Below are 24,618 nucleotides of genomic sequence, written 5' to 3'. Positions count from 1 at the left end.
GAGTCTTGATGAGGGAATTCTTCTGGGATGGATGGTGGTGGGAATCCGGTTTTAGATAAGCATCCGTGTGGGTGGCTTTCCTGTAGACAGAGTGGCTCATTGAACCATCAGGTCTCCTTTTGATTAGGACATCCAAAAAGGGTAGCTTGCCATCATTTTCGACTTCCATGGTGAATCTGATGGCTGGGTGTATGGAATTGATATGGTCGAGAAATTGGTCTAGAGCAGGCCGGCCATGTGGCCAGATGACAAAAGTGTCGTCTACGTACCTCTTCCATAAGGTCGGGCGTAGAGTGGCAGTCTGGATGGCGTCCGTCTCAAATTTCTCCATGAAGATGTTGGCTACAACCGGAGATAAGGGGGAGCCCATTGGGGTGCCCTCAATTTGCTTGTAGAAGGTTCCATTCCAGGTGAAGTATGTATTGGTTAAGCAGTGTCTCACCAGGGGGGGTACCCCAGCATTCAGTCCTTGATGAACCAAGTCTTCAATGATTGCGATGGTGTCAGGCACAGGCACCTTGGTGAACAAGGAAACCACATCAAAACTGACAAGCAGGTCGTCTGGGGACAGGGCAATCCCCTTGATTGTTGATACCAGGTCAGTAGAGTTTAGTACTGCAGAGGTGGTTTTTCCAGTGAAAGGCCGTAGGATTTCGGACAAAAAACGAGCCAGTTTGTAAGTCGGGGAGTTGATAGTAGAGACAATGGGACGAAGAGGTGTATCTTCTTGCTTGCCAAAGATACATAAAGAAGATACACTTCTTCGTCCCATTGTCTCTACTATCAACTCCCCGACTTACAAACTGGCTCGTTTTTTGTCCGAAATCCTACGGCCTTTCACTGGAAAAACCACCTCTGCAGTACTAAACTCTACTGACCTGGTATCAACAATCAAGGGGATTGCCCTGTCCCCAGACGACCTGCTTGTCAGTTTTGATGTGGTTTCCTTGTTCACCAAGGTGCCTGTGCCTGACACCATCGCAATCATTGAAGACTTGGTTCATCAAGGACTGAATGCTGGGGTACCCCCCCTGGTGAGACACTGCTTAACCAATACATACTTCACCTGGAATGGAACCTTCTACAAGCAAATTGAGGGCACCCCAATGGGCTCCCCCTTATCTCCGGTTGTAGCCAACATCTTCATGGAGAAATTTGAGACGGACGCCATCCAGACTGCCACTCTACGCCCGACCTTATGGAAGAGGTACGTAGACGACACTTTTGTCATCTGGCCACATGGCCGGCCTGCTCTAGACCAATTTCTCGACCATATCAATTCCATACACCCAGCCATCAGATTCACCATGGAAGTCGAAAATGATGGCAAGCTACCCTTTTTGGATGTCCTAATCAAAAGGAGACCTGATGGTTCAATGAGCCACTCTGTCTACAGGAAAGCCACCCACACGGATGCTTATCTAAAACCGGATTCCCACCACCATCCATCCCAGAAGAATTCCCTCATCAAGACTCTATATCATAGAGCCCAATGCATCTCCGACCATGAACACATTTCCAGTGAACTCAAACACGTACGCCAAGCTCTTAAGGCTAATGGTTACTCCGACTACACAATCCGCAAAGCCATCACTCCAACCACCAAGAAGGATCCTGTTGAGGAGCCTTTCAAGACCATCACCTTACCCTACATTGCTGGGGTCACAAAAAAGATCTCCAAAATCCTGATTAAACACAAGATCCAGGTCCGATTCAACACAGTACATAAAATCCGTGATCTGGTACCGTCTGTAAAAGATGTGGTTCCAGACATACAGTACCCTGGTGTCTACAAACTAAGTTGCCTCTGTGGTAGCAGTTACATTGGGGAAACCAAACGACATGTCTCGGACCGCATCCGTGAACATAAAGCTGACCTGAAACACTGTAGGACAAACACCTCAGCCGTGGCAGATCACTGTTACAACTCAGTGGGCTCACATGACATTGACTTCTCCAAGACAGAGGTTCTCTGCAAGCCATCTGGCTATCATGAGAGATTCGTACATGAGGCGATCCACATTTACAAACACAGAGACAATTTTAACCGAGAAGATGGATTCTGGCTTAGCAATCACTGGAAGGACGTAATAAACCATTTTGATACACATTAGGGTGGGTAGAATAATACATAGTGTTATATTTAAAATGTATAAGGTATAGGGTGGTTTATAGCAATACAGTATGTAATTTAATGTTGGTTTTGCCTATGGAAGTATATAGTACGGTATAGACGCGTGTGATGTAAGAGAATAAAGTTTAGATGGAAGCATATTATATAATTTTTTACAACGTAGAATTTTTCATGTATTACTTACTGTTAGTAACTCAGCTTATTGTAGAGTATAGTAAGTTTACTGATGATGCTATGTAGTTTATACTTTAGTTTGTCATGCAGTTTATACTGTAGTTTTTTACGTGGTTGTTTAGTAACTACAGCTACATACTATTAACATTCCTTTCCTTTGTTAATGCTCCCCCCCTTCCCCCCCCCCCCTTTGATGCTGCTAATCCTGCATAATGCACGGGCATAGTATTGATTTGGAACCCCCCCCCGCCCACCTCCTACGCATTTTCCATATGCTGAATTCCTCTTGATATGCAAATTATTTTGTTTAGGCGCTCTTCTTCCCACCTCCCCCCCCCTCTAACCCAGCTTAAATATACGCTCCAAGCTTGGGGTGTTTCATTCTTCGCCTGAGGATGGCTGCTTGCGTTGTGGCCGAAACGTCGTGAGAATTGTTTTATTATGTTTTATTTTTATTATTTTATTACTTCCCTTCTACGTGACTTTACCGAAAGAACCAAGAAGACTAATCGGAGCTGTGATTAAAACAGCTGCAGGATTTCATTAACCTTGATGTGAGGATTTCCAGGAACCAATGACATACTTCGTATATAAATCATTCCTCTGCTGCCCCCGCTTTAATTAGTTATTTGACCTAAGCCAGGGGTTTCAATTCTGCTTTCTCATGGAAGGGGACCAATACATTCATATCATGACCACGGTTGACATACCCGACACTTGCAAATTAAAATAATTCAATTATATTGACACACTGAGGCGTATTAATTGTTCAGCATATTGAAATTGTGTATGTATACCTGCATCGCCTTGGGAATGTTGCTGGTTGATGTAATAACAGATTATTGTTTTTTTTTATTATATTCACGTCAATCTCTACACAACCCACCTTCATAAGGGCGTCGTGACGTTGAATGCATTTTCCCATGAGTTCTTGCACCTGTTCAATTGAAACATCTGCATGAATATATTGTGTCCATGACCATAAAAGTCAAAGGCAGATCGGACGTCATAGTGTCTGGCAGATATTGTCCCTGTGTTGCGCTTTCAATTATATGATGAAAAAATTATGATGAAAAATTAAGTTTATGCCACTTATTAATCCACTGTTAGATGAAGGCTCTCCCACACATTGGTCATGAGGTTGTTTGACGATACTTAACCACAAATGGACTGTGTGAGTTGGTGAACTTAGGAGCCCGGACCGGTTTATATGCCACTTACCACGGCAGAGAATGGAACTCAGGTGTGGCCAGATCTAAATACGGTCTCTTTTCCTAAGCCCTTATTCAGCAACCGTGTAATCTCTTATCTACTACAGCTTTGCTAATCGTGTCATTTATTGCTGGTCGCTTGACATTTTGGACCTTCGGGTCGGCAACTGTGGAACTAAAACAAAATATCGTACACAGCCTCATGCTGTGTACGATATTCATATCCATCACTGCAAGGCTCTTCGCTGTGTGTCTCTTCTGCAGAATTTTGACCCTCACAATTAATGAGAACAATGCAGGCCCAGGCATTTAATTCGTGCATGCGGTCGAAGGTGAACCAGAATTGTGTTTTCGTGCTTTGTTATTGAATAACGCTCAAGGTGTGACCTCGTGTGTGGATGGCCAAAGCATCACAATCTTTATTGACACAGGAAGAATATCGATGTGCATCGAAGCTCTTTTTGCACAGATGCCCGGAAGGGCTGGGACAGCAAGTTCGACCGACAACAAAAATACACGAAAATATATAATAGTAAGGTAGAGAACATTTGAGGAAAGTAAATACAAATATAGATTACAGCATGGTCGTACACATTGCAGATTTTTTAAAGATCAAATGTAAGCTTGGGCAAGGCAGCGAGACAACAATAATGAATGTGAAAGTACTGTTTGAAAATGTTTCCAACTCTTGCTTCGAATGAAGTGGAAGCAACTCACCTTCGTAAGCACTTTTTGTCGTCGAATATATTTTCCCATTCATTCTGCCGACTGTGTAAAGATGAACACAGGACATGACATTAATGACGTCAGGACCCATTCGCATTACTGTCCCGCTTTTACATGGCCAGGGAAATCTTAATCACATGGGGAAGCAGTGATCGAAAGTGACGGTACAGTGATTAGCGCACTGCCCCATGAACCTGACTGCCTGAGTTCGATTCGTGGCCATGGTGAAAGTCAGTCGTGATTGATGCCCTGAACCGATCCTGGATGTTTCCCCTTCACCATCCTGCACCGACCAGAGCGGTGACATTTGTTTTTTTAGATGGACCGCTGCATATGAGAAACTATTTTTTGAGATTTTTTTCACGAATGTAAAATTTTAGTTAATTCATGATGTTTGATGTTTATTTCCCTTTTAAATAACAACCAAAAAAATCAAGCAAAGCTTCAATTATATGCAATACATTTTTCTTGCCCGCAATGAGTTATCCCTTCCAAAACATTTAGCTTAGTTCACTACTCGTGACCACCACGCATAAAACAGGTGTTCTAGATTTCGATTTAAAGCTTTCGTGACTGCAGGGATTCATATTCTTGGTTCTTTCGGTAAAGTCACAATAAAAGTAATTTTAGTCTTTTCTTTTTATTCTTTAATTATTTCCCTTCTACGTGACTCTACCGAAAGAACCAAGAATATGGTGTTCTAGACTGCAATGGGGCAACGTTGCTAGCAGTAGAAGGCAGTGCAGCGAAGAATGTTGTTGTACTGCACTATGCTCCCACGTCTATGCTCTCCACCTTCGCCCAACCAGCAACTGACCAGCATAGTATAGACTACGTTAGAATAACACCCATAGACCCACAACGTGTGGGGAGGTGCTCATCCAGCAGTGGAAAAGGCCTGTACGTGTATGCCCATGGACAAATCAACCAGTGGTTTCAGTTCTAGCAAATTCTAGTGAATTTGGTCCTCACGGAAGGTCTTCTATTAGGGGGAGCTCAGGAGAGCTCCTCTAAGAGGGTACTTGGCCTACTTTTCCCCGCTGGCCAGATGCTGATGTATACAGCATTTAAGGGCGACAGCATCAGAAGGTGCTGTGCCGATACAGTTGTGCGTGTTGATCTCATAGATAGGCAGCTCACCTTCATATTCACTGCGTGCTGTTGCATAAATTTTTTCATTTGTTCTGCCACCTAAAAATGGGACGAGGCATGGGAATTGATATTTAAAAAAAAGGCCTTTCAACAAGTAAAGCATTTGTATAATAACACGGGGAAATACGTTTGCATACTTTAGCGAGCTTGTTAAACACGACGTTGCCACGTGGCATTTAAAAGTCTCAATAGTTAATGTTTGAATTTTTTTCATTTTCACGCTGAATATTGTGCAGATGAAGGTGGCCATTAATATCGTCAGGTTAACGCTGCAGGGATATTTTAACATTACAAAGGGAAATGTCTCTTTAAACGTATGCACAGATGTTTACAACATTAAAAAAACATTTTGCACGTAATTAAGAAAACGTAGGTTGAAGGAATACGTATTAAGATGTGATCCAAAACACTGATAGTGGAGATGGCATGTCCATCGGTAAGCTAACCATTGCTTTACGGCAAAATAATAAAATATGGAAATATATAGCATCTAAATGCCCTTCATTTGTCACTAATTGGTACTCGTTTAGTTTACTCCAGGAGGGATCATTGTTTTTTTTCATTTCAATCAGGCTTGTAACAATTCATCTCAATTCTCCCACCACTCGCCAATCCAAACACTAAGATATTCAATACATTATCATGATTCATGGTCACGATGCAATTTAAGAATGTATTTGTTTTTGTCAATGTCTTACTCTTTGGTTCTTTCGGTAAAGTAACGTAGGTATAAAATAAAATAAATTAAATCACGACGTTTCGATTGCAACACAAGCAATCATCATCAGGTGGGAAAACCACAGCAATTTTTTTTTGCTGAAGTGGGAGAGAGAATTGCCGTGGTAAGAGGTTATTTTATACCTACCTGACTTTACCGAAAGAACCAAAGAGTATCGATCCCTGCAGTCACGAAAACTTCAAATCTAGATTATAATGTCTTGTTTGTATTGTTTCTTATTTTTTTTCCTAAATTTGGGAAATTTACAGAATCGCTTGGGGATTTAATCGTCACATGCCCACCCCCTGTAGACACGCCACAACAGTTGCTCAATAGTTTACGATGAGTGGACCTTGGGGAAGACTCAGGGAAACCTGAAATACTGTGCAATTGCTATTTGCGATCTTATGGAGTGCTCCACGGTAATAAGTACTATTTAAACATACTTAATAAAAAACACGCTTTGATGAAATGTACCGTACTCGTAATGGCAAAACTCCATGACTCCAGGAAGTGGCCCCGAGGCTTGCCATAACGTAAGGAACCGTGGTGATATACAGCCAACGTCAGTTGAGCGTGGACAATTAGACCCAAGCCGAAACATAACATATAAAAAAGAATGTTTAAAAATGCTTTATTTTTCTTTTTTATGATAGAATATAGTATTGTCATCAGTATGACATATGTATACCAAGTTTGCAGTCGATACCACATTGGGAAGTGGGTTAAAATTGAGTTACGAGATTTGAGGATACGACAACAACAGACAGAATGAGTTAAATGAAAGCGTGTTAAAAAAGGGTCTACATATGGAAGGGGCACGAACTACTACGCCACACAATAAATACAGTACAACGATTCATTGTAATTGCCTTTAACAGGCTATTGAGAACAAGTGGTGTTAGCGAGCACCTGTAAAAGCCGGTACAGCACGTACCCGACCACCTTTGTCACCCCAATGCGGATGTTCGCACACCACACTGGTTACTTATTTAAGGCTGAGTCGACCAAGGGAAGGCTCAGGACTGGTTCAAACATATATTCGCCACAGTTATTTGGTCGCGAGCGGCAGCATTGAACACGGGTCGCACAGCGCGCTAACTGCTGTGCCACCACTCCTCCACACATCACCAAAAGACAGAGATCTCCCGTATAGCCTGAACAGACTGTTGGAGCAAGTGCTGTTAGTGAGCACCTATGAAGACCGGAACGGCACACGAGGGTTAAGGGGGGGGGGGGGGGGCAACACCTCGCCCGGCCGCCTTTGTCTCCCTCGTGGCATTGTAGACACGCCGCACCGGGTACTTATTTGAGTCTGAGCCGACCTAGGGGACTCCCAGCACCGGTTCAGATGATCGTCACTCGGTGTTGGCCGTGGGCGGGGTTCGAACTCGGGACACGCCGGGTTCGTAGCGCGGCGGCGCCAACCGCTGCACCACCACTCCCCCAACGTGACCACACGCGCGCACGTACAGTCGTGCCACACACAAAAAAAACCCAACCTCAACAGACGCCCATCTGTTTCGGCCCAACAGTGCGCACTGTAGGCGGCCCTGAAAGCGTTTCTGTCAGCGTCTCTGGAACCTGAAAGGCGTGAGGGGATAAAGCAAGGGGCTCGTCGTATCCCGGGGATACGAGAGGACCCGTTTAGTTCGGTGATTTCTGAGCCACGCAGAGGCCATAGCCCATCCACAAACGGACATGCCATCTTGATTCTTTCGGTAAAGTCACGTAGGTATAAAAATAATAATAATAATAATAATCACGACGTTTCGGGCGCAACGCAAGCGTCTGTCGTCAGGTTGGGACAACCACAGCAAGAAACAATTGCTGAAATGCAGTCACGAAAACTTCAAATTCCAGAATGCCACCTTGAGTTTTTGCCTCTTGGGCAACGATGTCCCCCTCCTGACGTGCGCCCCACATCGTTAGGTGTCAGAATCGATTGAAATCATGAGAACACTTGCTATTCGCACTTACATTGCGCGAGGATCTTTCATGAAGGCGTAATGTTTCACAGGAATGCTCTGCAGTAGTAAATCAGTGGGGTGGGGAGCGGGGAGACGATTTCTGTATCGTCCCAAATGAGTCATTGCTAAGGTAATTTTATTTTTATTTGGACCGTAACGCCGGCCCAAATGGCTTACTATATTTTCGGTGGTGAGATGTTAACTACCTCGCCTGGTATACAGGAGGTTGTGCGGTTCGATCCCGAACCCGACCCTGACGCCTGCTGTGATATTTGAAGTTTGCGTGTTCTCCCCGTGGTCGCGTGGATTTTTCTCCAGTTTCCTCCGGTTTTTCCCCAGTCACTACCTGTCTAAATAAGCTTTAGCAATTAATCAGATCCTCAATCAAGTAAAATCAAACGTGGAAGCATTTACCGAGACAACGCATAGCGGGATCCATCCTCTGGCGGCAACCCCTATGATCCCTCCTGGCAAAGCCCCCAAGCAATCCCCCTTCCTAGGCGTCCCTCCTGGGAAAGTTCCTAAGCGAGCGTCTTCCTATCCCCAAGTCTCAACAGTGCAGCCATGAGGCCTGTGGCCTACCTTCTCCTTCACCCCCCGGGTTCTCTGTGCCAAGGCCGTAATTATAATATTGGGGTGGACACATCCCCCCCCCCCCATATTCAAAAATGCTCGAAATGTCCCCCCCCCCCCCCAATATTTTTGCTATGAAATAGATTGCTGTTTATATGATTGTGGTTATGGTTGTACTTTATTCATCCCGAATCTCTGCCATTACATACAATGAAACAAGAAAAGGTAATAAAGAAAAAAAACAGAGCAATGTAATACAATACACTATTAGACATTATTGTAAAAAATAAATAAAAACTCCGTCCTATGTGTTAGTGAATGTTTTAATATTTTAGGCAGGAAATGAGTTTTGAATTTTAGATTTTTTTTCTGGGGGGGGGGACCCCATACCCCCTGGAAGATTTGGTCCCCCCCCCAATGTTGACTCCATGGCTACGGCCTTGCTCTGTGCTAAGTCATCCGAGGGAAAACGATGAGCCACCCGTCCGTGCTCTAGTTGGAAGAAGCGATGCACGGTGAAAGTGCAAGTGGGAGGGCATGTGGGAGTGAGTAGAGGAGGTGTGAAACAAAGACAAAGATCCCCCGTATAGCCTTAACGGACGGTGGGAGTAAGTGCTGTTAGCGAGCACCTATGAAGGACGGCACGGCACACGAGAGGGTGGGTGGCCAGCACCACTCCCGGCCGCCTTTGTCTTCCTAGTGGCGGTGTTTGCACACTGGTCCAGGAACTCATTTGACGCTGAGTCCACCTAGGGGAGGTACAGGACCGGTTAAAATAATCGTCGCTGGTGTTGGCCGTGAGTGTGAATCGAACTCGGGTCGCCGGGTTTTTTTCTGATCAAGCCACTGCTAAATGAAGGCCTTCCCATGTCATGCAGGTCGTGAGGGTCATTTGACCATCCTTTACTACGCCGGTTAACGCGGGTTGGTGAAGGTGGAGAGCATAGACGTTGGAGCACGGTACAGTACAACAATGGATTTTTCCGCACTGCCCTTTGTTGACTCAACGGCACGTCCGATGGTGCAAAAGTGGAATTACGACATCATCGCCGCACTGATTATTCGTGATGACCTGCACTGGCTGCCAATTCAACTAACGATGGATTACGAGCTGTGCACATTTGTATACACAAAGTGTGTGTCTACACCAATCTGCTCCACGCAATCGGATGGACACGTGGGTGCCGGCACACTCCATTGTCAACCATCGTCATCTTCGTTCGGCAGCTCACGGTGACCCTGATCGTTCTGCGCACTCGGACAGCGAGAGTCGGACCTTGCAGATTCGCCGTCAGCGGTACTTCGGCCTGGAACTCACTGTAGCCGCACGATGTTCGAGACTCTTCATTGACATTTAACCAGTTCAGTAGAAAATGCAAGGCAGAAATGTTGAACAGAGCTTATTATATATACTCTTTGGTTCTTTCGGTAAAGTCACGTAGGTATAAAAAACATTTTATCACGACGTTTCGGGCGCAACACAAGCGTCCGTCATCAGGTGGGACAACCACAGCAAGAAACAATTGCTGAAGTGGGAAAAAGGGCTGCTGTAACAAGAGGCTATATAGGTAAGAGAGGAGAGGGGAGGAGCAAGGGGGGAGAGATAGAGAGAGGGGGGGGGGTGCTCCAGCAGCCATTTTGCCCACTTCAGCAATTGTTTCTTTCTGTGGTTGTCTCACCTGATGACGGACGCTTGTGTTGCGCCAGAAACGTCGTGATTTAATTTGATTTTATACCTACGTGACTTTACCGAAAGAACCAAAGGGTATGGATCCCTGCGGTCACGAAAATTTCAGATCTAGACGAGAGCTTACTGTGTATCTATGTTGCGCACTCGTGATAACCTAGGCTATAAGAATAAAATACGACGTTTCGATTGCAGCACAAGCAACCATCTTCAGGTACAAATTAATGAGAAACCAAACATAGTAAACTTGGAAATATAAGGCAATACAACACAGCGAGTCGGCCAACAAAACAGTCAACACCCCACCTGGTTGGTTACGATCTTCCAAAGATCGTGTTGCAATCGAAACGTCGTATTCTATTATTATTTAATTTAATTCCTTTCTACGTGACTTTGCCGAAAGAACCAAAAAGTAATTCCTGCGGTCACGAAATCTTCGAATTGAGTTTTTAGGCTATAAGAATTGAGCATTCATAAATACACATACTTTTCAACGTAGCCCTGCAGTAGTCGACAACACCTGTTATGTTCACAATGTATGTATGTTGAACTTATTTCACACAGTACGCAGCCAAACGCGCTAAGTGGAGATGCAATGGTCACCTATGGAGCCACTGTCCAGGCTCAGACCTGCTCAGCTTATCAGATCTGATGAGATCGGGCACATATGTAATTTTTGGACACGGGTCAAACCCCACATTCAGATTTGAAAACAACCATCGGTGGCTGAGTCCTGGTATTCGAATCCAAGTTTTATCTACCCGTGGTCTACCATTTTCTCAGCCTAGTTGCCAATCACCATACAAAACAAACCAAAAAACCCCCGTGACAATACACTTGGTGTTTCACTTAATTTAAATATTCAAACTTTCGAGGACTAAAATTACACGTTCACTTTAATGGCTATTTGTGAACATCCCTGTAGCATGGCATGTTAGAAGGCGCACTGCCGAGTGTGGATACGAGGCAATTGAACGGTTCACAGAAGTAATTCTGTGATATCAACTTCCACGGGTTGTCCTGTATCACGGGGTTAGGTTACACCGCTTCCTACAAATGGAAATGTATTTATCTCACGACATGACTCTGACGGTGCCATTGGAATACAATTGAGGATAAAAGTAGACCAGTTTAAATTATAAAGAAATACATAATCACGCTCAGCTGTGCGAGAAAAAGGTTGATCACTCGGCCAGTTTACTGGAGTGCAGTTAATCAAGAGTCCATTGTGCGGGGCAATGAATGAAATGTTCGAGTAAATGCCGTTTGTGTTCCATGAAATAAACATTCCTCGACACGATCGGCACCGTATTCATTTACTTTGACCGCATTTCTGTATTTGATCTGTGTTGTGACATGCGCTTTGAAACGATATGTGAATTGCGCACAATGCAAGATGATAACGATGAATGATGGTCGAGCAAGCGGCCAAGCTGGGGGACCACGGCACGCTATATAACATTACACACAGTCAGTAACGGTCTGCACATAATGATTCATTGATTCGTCCACCAAAATGCTTACAATTACAAAAACAAGCTTCGAATCGTGTGTATAAAAAAAAATCTATATTTTTCGAGTTACGTAAACTTTATGTAATAAATTATAATATATTACTATATTTTGATTTAAAGCTTTCGTGACTGCAGGGATTCATATTCTTGGTTCTTTCGGTAAAGTCACGTAGAAGGCAAACAATAAAAAAATAAAAATATATAAGACAATGATGATGATTACTTGTGTTGCAGTCGAAACGTCGTGAGAATGTTATCGTCTTATATTTTCATTATTTTATTGTTTCCCTTCTACGTGACTTTACCGAAAGAACCAAGAATATATATTCCTCTATGTTTGCTTATTTAGAATAGCAAAACATTAATTTTGTACTGACAGAGCATGAGAGAGAGGTAAGAGTGGTGACATTGTCGAGCTGTAGTAAGGTAGTTGCAGAGTTTCGTGGTGCGAGGCCAGGAGCAACTCCGGTTAATATACTACAGATGTGTTAACCATAACATACAGGATGCGTCACAGTTCACGTTAAAGATCCTGTGGCGTTAACGAGACAAAAAGCGTAGGCTGTATGCGTCGGCATCACGGTACAACATTTGCCAGTTTTTAGAAAGTTATCGGCAAATTACTGAATTAAATCTTGACTTAAAGCTTTCGTGACTGCAGTTATCCATATTCATTGGGTCTTTCGGTAAAGTCACGTAGATAGGTTTAAAGAAAATAACAAAAAAACTACGGCGTTTCGATCGCAACACAAGCGGTCGACATCAAGACGACCACTTGTGTTTGCGATCGCAACACAATTATGTAAAAACCAGATAGCAACTATTAGTAGATTTTACCTGTCTGTGAAAAAAAACCGCCTTTGTGATAGCCTTGTGTTATAACAATGGGGCAACTACCAAACGTGCACCTGACGAATACATGATAAGATCGCACTCGTCACGCACAATGTGCTTGCCACAAATGAACCACAAGCGCTTCCACGTCCATCGCCCACCCTTTTGGCCTCGCCCCCCCTCCCTCCCGATACGTTCCTTTCATTGGCTACCATAGTCTGATGAGCTCCCCCCTCCCTCTCCCTCCCCCCTCAACTCGCTTTTAAGGGATTACATCTTGAATCATTGCCTCACTTGATACAGCTAATCTGACTGTGACGGTCCCACCTGATGACGGAGACTTGTGTTGCCTCCGAAACGTCGTGATTTTTGTTTTTTATTTTATTTTACTTTCTACGTGACTTTACCGAAAAAAACCTAAGAAGATCTTTCGGTAAAGTCACGTAGAAGGAAAATAATAAAATAATAAAAAAATCAAACATAATAAAATACAATTCTCACGACGTTTCGGCCACAACGCAAGCAGCCGTCCTTAGGTGAAGAACAGGTCTGTCGGAAAGACAGCGTCCGACAGACCTGTTCTTTACCTGAGGACGGCTGCTTGCGTTGTGGCCGAAACGTCGTGAGAATTGTTTTTTATTATGTTTTATTTTTATTATTTTATTATTTCCCTTCTACGTGACTTTACCGAAAGAACCAAGAAGATGAATCCCTGCAGTCACGAAAGCTTTAAATCGAAATTTTACCACAATAGCCTTGCTGATTTCGTCAAGGAGCATAAAGCTTCACGTGAACTCCGGTCATTCTCACGGCGGATTTTGGCTGGCCATTGGACAAAGGTGGTCACTGCATCGCGCGCTTTCAGATGCACTTCCGCGGCCGTCTGGAACGCTCTTCCTCACGATATTAGGAAGCTAATGGAGCGATGCACTTTTAAATCGAGACTGAAAACTAATTTCTTTAGAACTGTACTCTTTGGTTCTTGCGGTAAAGTCACGTAGGTGAAAAAAATAATAATAATAATAATAGAAAATAACTAAATTAATTCACGACGTTTTGGAAGCAACACAAGTTTCCGTTTATTGTGTTGCTTCCGAAACGTCGTGATCTAATTTAGTCATTTTCTATTTTTATTATTTTAATTTTTATCTTTTTTTATTTTATACCTACGTGACTTTACCGAAAGAACCAAAGAGTATGGATCCTTGCAGTCACGAAAACTTTAAATCTATCATTCTTTAGAACTGCTTTGTGTGTTTAGTTTGTTGTCTTTCCCGCGCACCTCCGATTAGCACGACTGGCTACGTATGGTACAAAAGAAGTTCAACATACATATGTGCACAAAATAGGAATCATTGATGTGCGGATAAATAGAAAGGTCTGCGAATTGAATCGGATATAATCGGAAAAGTAGGTTCCATATTCTTCAGATAATACGATGCTCCGAAAAGAAAGCCATATCGCAAACGTGCCCCCGGTGTCAATAAAGTTAGACAAATCGGATCACACACACACACATACATGCCAGATTATAAGACCCTCCCCCAACTTCTCCTTTAAAACACTTTATCGAGGGCAAAGTGCATCTTGCAATCTGCATATTACACAGCCACGAAAGGGCAGACAAGATGAGTCTTACCGCATCTAAACGAAACTGTGCACTTATTTTATTTGTGAGGGAAATCCGCTCCATTCCCTTGATGCCAACGATGGGAAGATATTTTCAATTTGGTGTCAGTCTCAGCGGAGCTGAATGAATGTGCCGAGGCTCATAAGGATGCCTCTGTGTGTGCTGCCACCAGGAGGAGTGAGAAGGGTGGTGGGGGGGGGGTCGAGTACCGTATTCGCCGTCTTGAATCGTGATTCTCCCAATAGCTGCCGGCACAAACACAAACGTGGAAATGTTAACGGAGCTGTGTATGGTGCGTACATTTTCACAGACACGGCATGATAAAAACTAAACTATTTTTTATGCTCTTTGGTTCTTTCGGTAATGTCACGTAGGTATAACATAAAATAATTTATTTTTATTTTCTATTTTAGTATATTTTATTTTAGTATTTTTTTATTGTTTCACAGACACGCATGATAAAAACTAAACTAATTTTTATACTCTTTGGTTCTTTCGGTAAAGTCACGTAGAAATGAATTAAATTAAATAATAATAGAATACGACGTCTAGATTGCAACACGATCTTTGGAAGATCGTAATCAACCAGGTGGGGTGTTGTCTGTTTTGTTGGCCGACTCGCTGTGTTGTATTGCCTTATATTTCCAAGTTTACTATGTTTGTTTTCTCATTAATTTGTACCTGAAGATAGTTGCTTGTGTTGCAATCGAAACGTCGTATTTTATTCTTATAGCCTAGGTTATCACGAGTGCGCAATTTTTTACCTACGTGACTTTACCGAAATAACCAAAGAGTAAGGATTCCTGCAGTCACGAAAGCTTCAAATCAAGATTACACTTTTTATTATATTTTACCAGCTAAGGCCCACTGAGCTATGTAGCTTATTTTTCAGAACAAACCTGGCCACCACAAATAATAGCTCAACGAAGTGGCTTATCACGTGGAAAATTACCGTACAGCAGTCAATCAAATACTCTAAACCCATGTTGATTCTTAACGTGGAGGGGAAAAAAAACCGGAGGACCCGGAGGGAAATCCACGCGGCCACGGGCAGAGAAAGAACACGCAAACTCCAAATATACAAGCGTCAAGGTCGGGTTTGAACCCACGACCTTCCTGTATACCAGGCGCAAGCAAGCAGTGGGATTCCACTTCGATTGTTTTTTTATCGATGACACAGATGTTCAGAGAGATAAAAGCACAGCCATAGGCGGAGCTTGACTTCTATCTTTGAGGGGGGGAGGTCAGGGCTTCGCTTTGTCCCTCACATTCGGAATCGCGGATGCATATAATTATTATTACGTTGAATTTTAATTGTAAACGACTGAAAATAGATTAACAAAGGTGTCCAGTTTTGAGGGGGGGGGGGGGCTTTCCCTCCCCGTGCCCCCCGAGCCCCTCCCCGTGCCCCCCTCACCCCGCAAACGCCGCCCATGAGCACAGCGCTGACAATTTTTGCTCGTGCCACTGTTGTACCGGAAGGATCTTTGCTAGAGGGAGCAATAAAACAGCTCCTTCTCCGGACGGTATTTAGGCCGAAACTACCACGCTGATCGGACGTTTTGGGAGAGGTGGGAGTGCCCACACTTAACCACTCCATCCGACCAGTTGGCCGATCGACTCCGGTGTACTCATTCATACTACTGGACGTGGCTTAGGGGCCGTCCGTAAATGACGTCACGCGATTTGGGACGATTTTTGACACCCCCCCGCCATCGTCACACGGCGTCACAAAAAGTCAGACCCCCCCCTCTCAAATATGACGTCACAAAGCTCTGCCCCCCCCCCAAATATATAAAACATGCTTCAAATCGCTTTAAACTATTGTCATCGTAGTGCGTATTTAATGTGGCGCTGCACACTGATGTTGCAGGAGAAAACATTTATTGTAAAGTCTATTTAATTAAGTAGAACGTGTTTGCTGTATTTATTTAAAGTTGCGCATTTTGATGTGACGTCACATTTCTCAACCCCCCCCCCCCTCGTCACACATCGTCACAAATGTCTGACCCCCCCCCCCGCCAGGTGCGTGACGTCATTTATGGACGGCCCCTTACTCGCGTAAAACACTACAGGAAGAATCCAATGAACTATACAGCTCTTTTTTTACAGGTGTCCATTAGGGGCGTGTCAGAAAGTTGAAACAACAATTAATCGGAAAACACGATAGGAGTCCATAGTATAGGAATGGTAAGCCAATCACAATTTTTTTTATTTCACCAGGTAAATGCCACTGAGCTATTAGCTTATTTTTCAGAAGCGACCTAGCCACAAATGATAGCTCAACGAAGCGGCTCATCATCGTGTGGAAATATATGGCAGCCAAATAATCTAAAACGCACGTTTCTAAACGTGGAGGGGGAAAACTCGAGGGCCCTGAGAAAAGAAAAAAAATCCACGCGACCACGGGGAGAGAGACGTGGAAACTCCAAATATACAAGCGACGGTGTCGGGGTCAAATCCCCAACCTCCCCAACCTCTTGTATACCAGGCGAGGAAGGCAACATCACGCTACAAAAACATTCCTGTGGAGGGAGCTGGTAGGAACGTTGGGTTGCTCGGTCAATGGCCAGGGTCAACGGCGGCGTTGTGTATTCCGCAAATATGCCTGACTGTGAGGGCGGGTACAAGCCGGCGTGAATAGGTTAAACGTTGAGTTTTATAAGGGCACCACGGGGTTACCAGCCCCTCCCCACCCTCCCCACCCAGCCCCACCCTCCCCACCCTCCCCACCCAGCCCCTCCTCACCCTCCCCTCTCCACCCAGCCCCACTCCTCCCATTTTTGGATGCACGACGGACGGACGGACACAATAATCCCCTGTGGGATGGTGGAACCAGGAGGTTCCTACCAGTAAAACATTTTATCTGGGCAGAGTGATTCGTGCACTGCGCTATGAAACTGCCAGCCTGAATTAGATTTTGGTCATGGCTAATATCAGTGTTGAGTGATATCTGAATCGCTACTTTAACGACCAATATTATTTAAAATAAGTTTTTTTTATTTTGTCAGATCGCGTAAATATAAATGTGTCGTTAACCCCCCACCACCCGACACAGCCAATTAGTATGGTTTTCCACGTAAACAATTCTGGCAAGTCGTCTTATGAAGCTGGTTGTAATCACCAGCGAAAGATCATATTACAATTGTTCACATATTCTTGGTTCTTTCGGTAAAGTCACGTAGAAGGGAAATAATAAAGTAATTTTTTTTTTATATTTATTTGTATTATTTTATTATTCCCCTTCTACGAGACTTTACCGAAAGAATACGAATCCCTGCAGTCACGAAAGCTTTAAATCTAAAAATTGTTCACGTTGTGCGTTTACTCTCCAACGCACCGGTGTGCTGAAGTAGCAACTAACGGGCACATTTTGTTGACGTGACAAACCTTACTAATTGACTGTATCGTGTGGTGATTTGGCTAACGACGCATTGATATTAATGCGATCCAACCAGCCAGTAAGCAGCAGCAGATGCTGCTGCATAGCTACTTAACATCTACGTCATTAGCCCTGCCCTCCAGCCCCCTATTCCCACGCCCCCCTCACCCCCCCCGCGCGAGCGTGGAATCAGTTATCTCTCCCAACCCCCGACCCACCCCTCCGACCCCCCCCCCGCCCCCCAATCAATTGTAGATGGTGGCACCACCCCATGTGAAGGTTAGGGGCCGTCTTTAAATGACGTCACGCACCTGGGAGGGGGGGGGGGGGTCAGACATTTGTGACGATGTGTGACGAGGGGGGGGCGGAGGGGGGGGGTTTGAGAAATGTGACGTCACATCAAAATGCGCAACTTTCAATAAATATAGACAACACGTTCTACTTAATGAAATCGACTTTTTAATAAATGTTTTCTCCTACAACATCAGAGTGCAGCGGCACAATAAATACGCACTACAATGACAATGGTTTAAAGCGATTTGAAGCATGTTTTCTTTTTTTGGGGGGACGGGGGCAGAGCTTTGTGACGTCATGTTTTAGGGGGAGTCTGACTTTTTGTGACGCCGTGTGACGAAGGGGGGAGGAGGTCAAAAATCGTCCAAAATCGCGTGACGTCATTTATGGACGGCCCCTTACATGTCTGCGTGTGTAAGTGAATGTTTGTGGGCTAAAACTCCAAATCTACACGTACACCCTCGCCCCCGTCCCCCCACCTCTGTCACATCCAACAACAACAACACCAACCGCCATTCGCCAGGAAGTGACAGTGACGTTACCAACGCGCTTGTGCCAGGCTATGTACACTTTGAGGCCACGTGAAGTGTCGAAGGCTTACTGGCAGGAGGTTACGGGACAGATGCAGGTGCCATGGGTTGACTGATTTAGCATCCGCTCGTTGTTGTGAGCGTCGCTCCTCTGCCCTCCAACTGCTCAGTAGCATCCTTCACGAGCCTCCTCCACAGAGGCCGATTTTGACACCGCTGATACCATTCATCGGCAAGTCCACTCAGCTCCACATAGTCACATAGTCACTTTAAGATCTTCTTGGTTCTTTCGGTAAAGTCACGTAGAAGGGAAATAATAAAATAATAAAAATAAAACATAATAAAATACAATTCTCACGACGTTTCGGCCACAACGCAAGCAGTCGTCCTCAGGTGAATAACAGGTCTGTCGGAAAGACAGCGTCTGAATGAACACCACCAAGCTTGGCAGCGTATATTTAAGCTGAGTTAGGGGAGGAAGGGCGCCTTGACAAAGGAATTTGCATATCAACAGAGGAATTTAGCATATTTATGGCAAATGCAGATATGGGATTAGTCACTACTTGTGGAATGCGTAGGAGGTGGGGGGGAGGTCAAAGTCATATGCATTATGTAGGATTAGCAGCAACAAATGGAGGAGGTAGGGTTAGCAGTAATAAAGGGATGTTTAAGATGTTTTCTTGTTCATGTTTTTGTTTTTTGTTTGTTGCGGTTGCACCCGATTCAAGAGCCGAATGGCTCACAGGGCTAAACCTAATAAATTAACTTTAACTTGAAGCTCCACATCCTCTTGTACCACATCAGTCCATCTCTTCTCGAGCCCGTGCCGCACCCGTTTAGACCCCTCAATCCGACCAAACAAAAGCCGTTTGGGCATTCGGTGGCTGGGCATGTGGGCTACATGCGAGCACACTCGCACACAGAAGCTGACATTGCACATCCACTACCGCCAACATAAAATCATCTGCCCAAGTCGACTTACGCTACAGGGAATTTAATATTAACATTTCAATTATGTTCGTGCAATATTTTGTGTTATTTCTCGCGCGAGACAATTGTTTTGGGCCCCGATTTCGGTTTGCTTCATTGCGGCGTTCGATTTTTATATGTTTTGGCTTTTGTTATTTCGGTGACCATGGCGACTGTTGTAATTGAGACTCATCCTGGTCTTTTGAATTCTTGCCTGTTTAAACAAATACATGTGAACTTGACTCCAGAGCTCTCTAGAGATCGCTAGAGAGCCCTCTCTCTCTTTTTTTTAACGGTAGGAACCTCCTGGTTACACCAGCCCACATGGGATTATTGTGTCCGTCATGCAGGGAGGGGTTGGGTGGGGAGGAAGGGGCTGGGTGGGGAGGGTGGGGCTGGGTGGGGAGGGTGGGGAGGGGCTGGGTGGGGAGGGTGGGGCTGGGTGGGGAGGGGAGGGTCGGGAGGCGCTGGGTGGGGAGGGTGGGGAGGGGCTTGGTGGGTAGGGTGAGGCTGGGTGGGGGGTGGGAGGTAGGGGTGGTGCTGGGTGGGGAGGGGCTGGTCACCCCGTGGTGCCCTTATAAAACTCAACGTTTAACCTACTCACACCGGCTTGTGCCCGCCCTCACAGTCGAGCATATTTGCGGAATACACCACGCCGCCGTTGACCCTGGCCATTGACCGAGCAACCCAACGTTCCTACCAGCTCCCTCCGTAGGAATGTGTTCTCTCTCCCTATAATGGAGGTCCTAGTGTCAGCAGCAGCTTGAGCAAGAAATCGCAGCAGTGCACCTTCAACATGAAGTTCTCCCCTCTGCCGGGACGGCGAGATTTTATTTTTCCCGTACGTGGCCTAATTCGTTTGTGCCTCACAGGTAGCAAACCCTATTCAGATGTGAGCCGACGAGGTTCCTCCCGTGACCACTCCCAAGGCCAGCCTGCCCCTCTTGGCTCGCAAAGGAGGTTACGGAACAGAGCCGGGGAGGGGTGGGGGTGGGAGGCTCCGGTGTCAGGGGCGGGAGGGTATCGTGGGTATCAAAGGGGAACCATGGTCGCTGGGCCGCAGCTGTCAGCACCCGCGGGACCTCGCCTCCCTCCAATTGCAGCGCCCCTGCCTTCGCACAAAACAATCGCCATGCTCTCCGTCTCGGGCACCCAAATTGGCCACAACAACAGAATCGTTTCCGCTTAAGGACTTCAAACGGACCGTGTCTGTTATGAATATTTTTGGTATCGAGACCAGAGTCATGCAAGATATGGGGCGATGGGTGGCTGTTTCTCTCTCTCTCTCTTTCTCTCTTTGGGAGGATGACACCAGCGTTGGGGCACCGATCCAGCAATCCCTCTGAGAAACCTGGGTTCAAGCTCGAGAAGAGGATTTTCTCAGGCAGCTGATACCTGCGCCAGAGGGCACGGAGCCAGCACCCTCTGAGAAACCTGGGTTTGATCACTGGAGCTGAGCTGACTATGAGAGGGCTGATGTTAATGTCAGGGTGCTGCGTCAGCACCTCTGAGATACAGCTAGGGTCAAGTTCTGCGTCTGGCGGACTCAATGGGATAATGTTCATATGTCTTCTTGGTTCTTTCGGTAAAGTCACGTAGAAGGGAAATAATAAAGTAATAAAAATAAAACATAATAAAATACAATTCTCACGACGTTTCGGCCACAACGCTGTCTTTCCGACAGACCTGTTCTTCACCTGAGGACGGCTGCTTGCGTTGTGGCCGAAACGTCGTGAGAATTGTATTTTATTATGTTTTATTTTTTATTTTATTATTTCCCTTCTACGTGACTTTACCGAAATAATCAAGAAGATGAATCCCTGCAGTCACGAAAGCTTTACATCGAAAAATGTTCATATGCTAAAAACTTTTTATTTTACCAGGAAAGGGCCCGCTGAGCTGCATAGCTTTTTTTTCAGAAGCGACCCGGTCACAAACGGTAGCTCAACGAAGTGGCTTAACCATGTTATCAAGTGGAGTAGCTTATACATCTCAGCCTAGTCACTCGTAATTACACCTAAAATACCTCGATCTCGTACTGCTACCAGGATCTGTGTTGAAACGCGCACACGAGGATGACTGAACTGCCACTTCCAGATAACTTCTGTTTTGGTGGGACACTCCAGTTTCCTCCCCCACTCGTTCCTAAATAGAGCATGGCCGTTTTACTTTCTGTCCACTTTTCACTTTTCTGCACCTCGAGCGCGTTGTCACTCACCGTGCCGTGGGCAGCTTTGTCCCAGGTGGGTGAGTGCGACAATGGCGAGTCCGCGAAGCAGCACTGCCATGCGCCACCCGGGCGGCCTCAGGGCCCACATCCCTGCGGCCCTCCTCGCCTATACAGGGCCACGGGGCACGCACGCTGAGGGCCCACGCCTCCATACACGAGCAGGTTCCTGGAACCACAGAACGGTCAAGATGGCGGCGGTGTTAGAATACGTTCAGGAAACCAGCGACGAAAATACCTTCAACGGTGCCAGTTTAAACACGCACAGTGGAGCTTCGAAAACTGAATGGAGTTCAAAAGAACTCACAAACAAACACCTTGACAAAGACCCAACGTAAAATATCCCTGGGTTTGATCTTCCACGAAGCTCATAATCCACCATAAACCACATCTGCACAAACCATGGCAGATGAAGATACCTAATCACATACCTGCATTTCCCATAAATATGCTAAATTCCTATTGATATGCAAATTCCTTTGTCAAGGCGCTCTTCCCCCTCCAACCCAGCTTAAATATACGCTGCCAAGCCTGGTGGTGTTCATTCAGACGCTGTCTTTCTGACAGACCTGTTCTTCACCTGAGGACGGCTGCTTGTGTTGTGGCCGAAACGTCGTGGGAATTAATTTATTATGTTTTATTTTTATTGTTTTATTATTTCCATTCTACGTGACTTTACCGAAAGAACCAAGAAGAACATTCCACAAGTTGTTGTCAACTAGACTGATAATAAAATGTAAAAATTCTGCCTTAATAAACAATGGGTGGTAGGTCCCTGACACTTAAGTTCTATCGAGAGAGATGGATTTCCATTCCAGTCGGCCATGTTTACATCCTCAGTGACAAGGTTAGAACGACAGCTCTCTGATGTGTTTTCTGATTGTACCTCGGGTTGTTCGACATGCTGTCCGACGTTTCATTTCAAGGCCGTAATTATAATATTTCTTGAGGGGGACATATCCCCCCCAATATTCAAATATGTTCAAAATGCCCCCCCCCCCCCAATATATTGCTATAAAAATTGCTATGCTATGTATATAAAAACAACAATTTGCTAAACCTTGGCCACAATATCAGGACTTGTCTTCATATAAATCAATGCATAGATTTATGTTCATATGATTGTGGTTATGGTTGTACTTTATTAATCACTAATCTCTGCCATTACATACAATGAACAAGAAATGGTAAAACAGAAAAAAACAGAGCAATGTAATACAATACACTATTAGACATTATTGTAAAAAAAAGGTCCATCCCATGTGTTAGTGAATTTTTTTCATATTTTAGGCAGGAAATTAGTTTTCAAATGTAGATATTTTCTGGGGGCGGGGGGGGGGGAGGGCACCAGACACCCTGAAAGATTTGGTCTCCCCCAATGTTGACTCCATGGCTACGGCCTTGTTTCATTCCACATTATGGGATCTTATTCAGGAACTGAAATTGAGAGGCACACTTTCTCACGCCATTATATGGCGTTGCTGGCTTCTGTTTGTTTCAGCAATGCTATATCATCAGTGGTGCATGTGTATATGTATATGCATACACATATACACATGTAGCTCTGGAAAACCCCACCTCAGGGTTTTTAAATCTACTTTTCGACAACGGCAGGCATCTTGGAAGAGGTAGGAGTACCCACACTTCACCCCAACACATGCAACTCGCACACCGATTGCAGTGTATACATTTACACAGTACTGTGTTAGACAGACGCAGGTAACATTTAAGAATGTTGTCCATTCTCTTTGGTTCTTTCGGTAAGTCACGTAGGTATAAACAAAACAAAATAAATCACGACGTTTCGGGTGCAACACAAGCGTCCGTCATCAGGTGGGGCAACCACAGCAAGAAATAATTGCTGAAGAGTATGGATTCCTGCAGTCACGAAAGCTTCAAATCAAAAATAGTGTCCATTCTTTCAGTGTACTAACCATTACTTCAATGGCCGCATCTCAATATAGTAAATATAACATATTTATATAGAAAATAGTACAGAAGAGGCAAACACAACGAAACGAGACAGTCAACCAGTAGGTCACATGATAGACACGTAGAATCGAGACAATACAATGCACATGATAGACAAGGCAGCACGTAAACTAAAACTGCATTGTTTAATGTTACCAGGTAAGGCCCACTAAGCTATATAGTTATTTTTCAGAAGCGACCTGGTCACAAATGATAGTTCAACGAAGTGACTTATCCTGCGGAAATCTAAAGCAGCCAAATAATCTAAACGCACGTTTCTAATGTTGGAAGGAAAAACTCGACGTACCCTGAGAAAAAAAAAATCCACGCGACCACGGAGAGAGAGAGTTGCAAACTCCAAATATACAGCAGGCGTCAGGGTTGGGATCGAACCCACCGACCTCTTGTAGACCAGGCGAGGTAGTTTACATCTCGCCACCATGGCGCCCCTAAACTTTTCGTGACGTACGAGGCAATCCAAAACGAGATGAACAGGACACAAATGAGACCAACTACAGGCAGGATGGCACAAATGACAAAGACGAGAGAATAAACGAACGAGACAATAACAGATTTGTTTTCAGTGACCGAGAATCATGCCGGCAATTGCTCACGTAGCGGAAGTCGTGGGGAATTATTATCGTGATGCTTGTTGAATGCCCACGAAAGCCTCAACTGATTCCAATATTTCAAGGAGGGTCCTGCCAAGTTTTACAGTAGGAGAGCGATGATTGCTACGTATGATCCCAAATTGAGTCATTTGTGAATCATTATGCTGCATGCCGAATACAAGGTCTATGTGTTATTGCCAATTTAGATAGCATTCAAGGTGAACAGCTGATGAGTGGCCCACTGGACTAATGTTTCTCCACATCAGCTGTTCACACAAGGCAAAAGCGGGACTAGTTTTCACGTGTCTGCT

General features: G+C 44.9%; 1 protein-coding gene across 1 annotated transcript in view; it reads right to left on the bottom strand.

The window, feature by feature from the left end:
- The window catches only part of SSC4D (scavenger receptor cysteine rich family member with 4 domains), a 52,246-nt gene extending 29,130 nt beyond the window's left edge, over positions 1-23,116 (bottom strand). The window contains exons 1-3 of the mRNA XM_078616773.1: positions 23,074-23,116; positions 21,717-21,834; positions 20,811-20,893 (exon numbers count right to left, since the gene is read on the bottom strand). Of these exons, the coding sequence (XP_078472899.1) occupies positions 20,811-20,893; positions 21,717-21,834; positions 23,074-23,116 (244 nt within the window). The remainder of the gene's footprint in view (positions 1-20,810; positions 20,894-21,716; positions 21,835-23,073) is intronic.
- Between the last annotated feature and the right edge of the window lie 1,502 nt (positions 23,117-24,618).

The sequence above is a fragment of the Lampetra planeri genome, chromosome 3 (assembly GCF_965212315.1).
Source record: "Lampetra planeri chromosome 3, kcLamPlan1.2.h2, whole genome shotgun sequence".
In the NCBI taxonomy this organism is placed as follows: Eukaryota; Metazoa; Chordata; class Hyperoartia; order Petromyzontiformes; family Petromyzontidae; genus Lampetra; species Lampetra planeri.
This window is presented reverse-complemented; position numbering and strand designations above follow the sequence as displayed.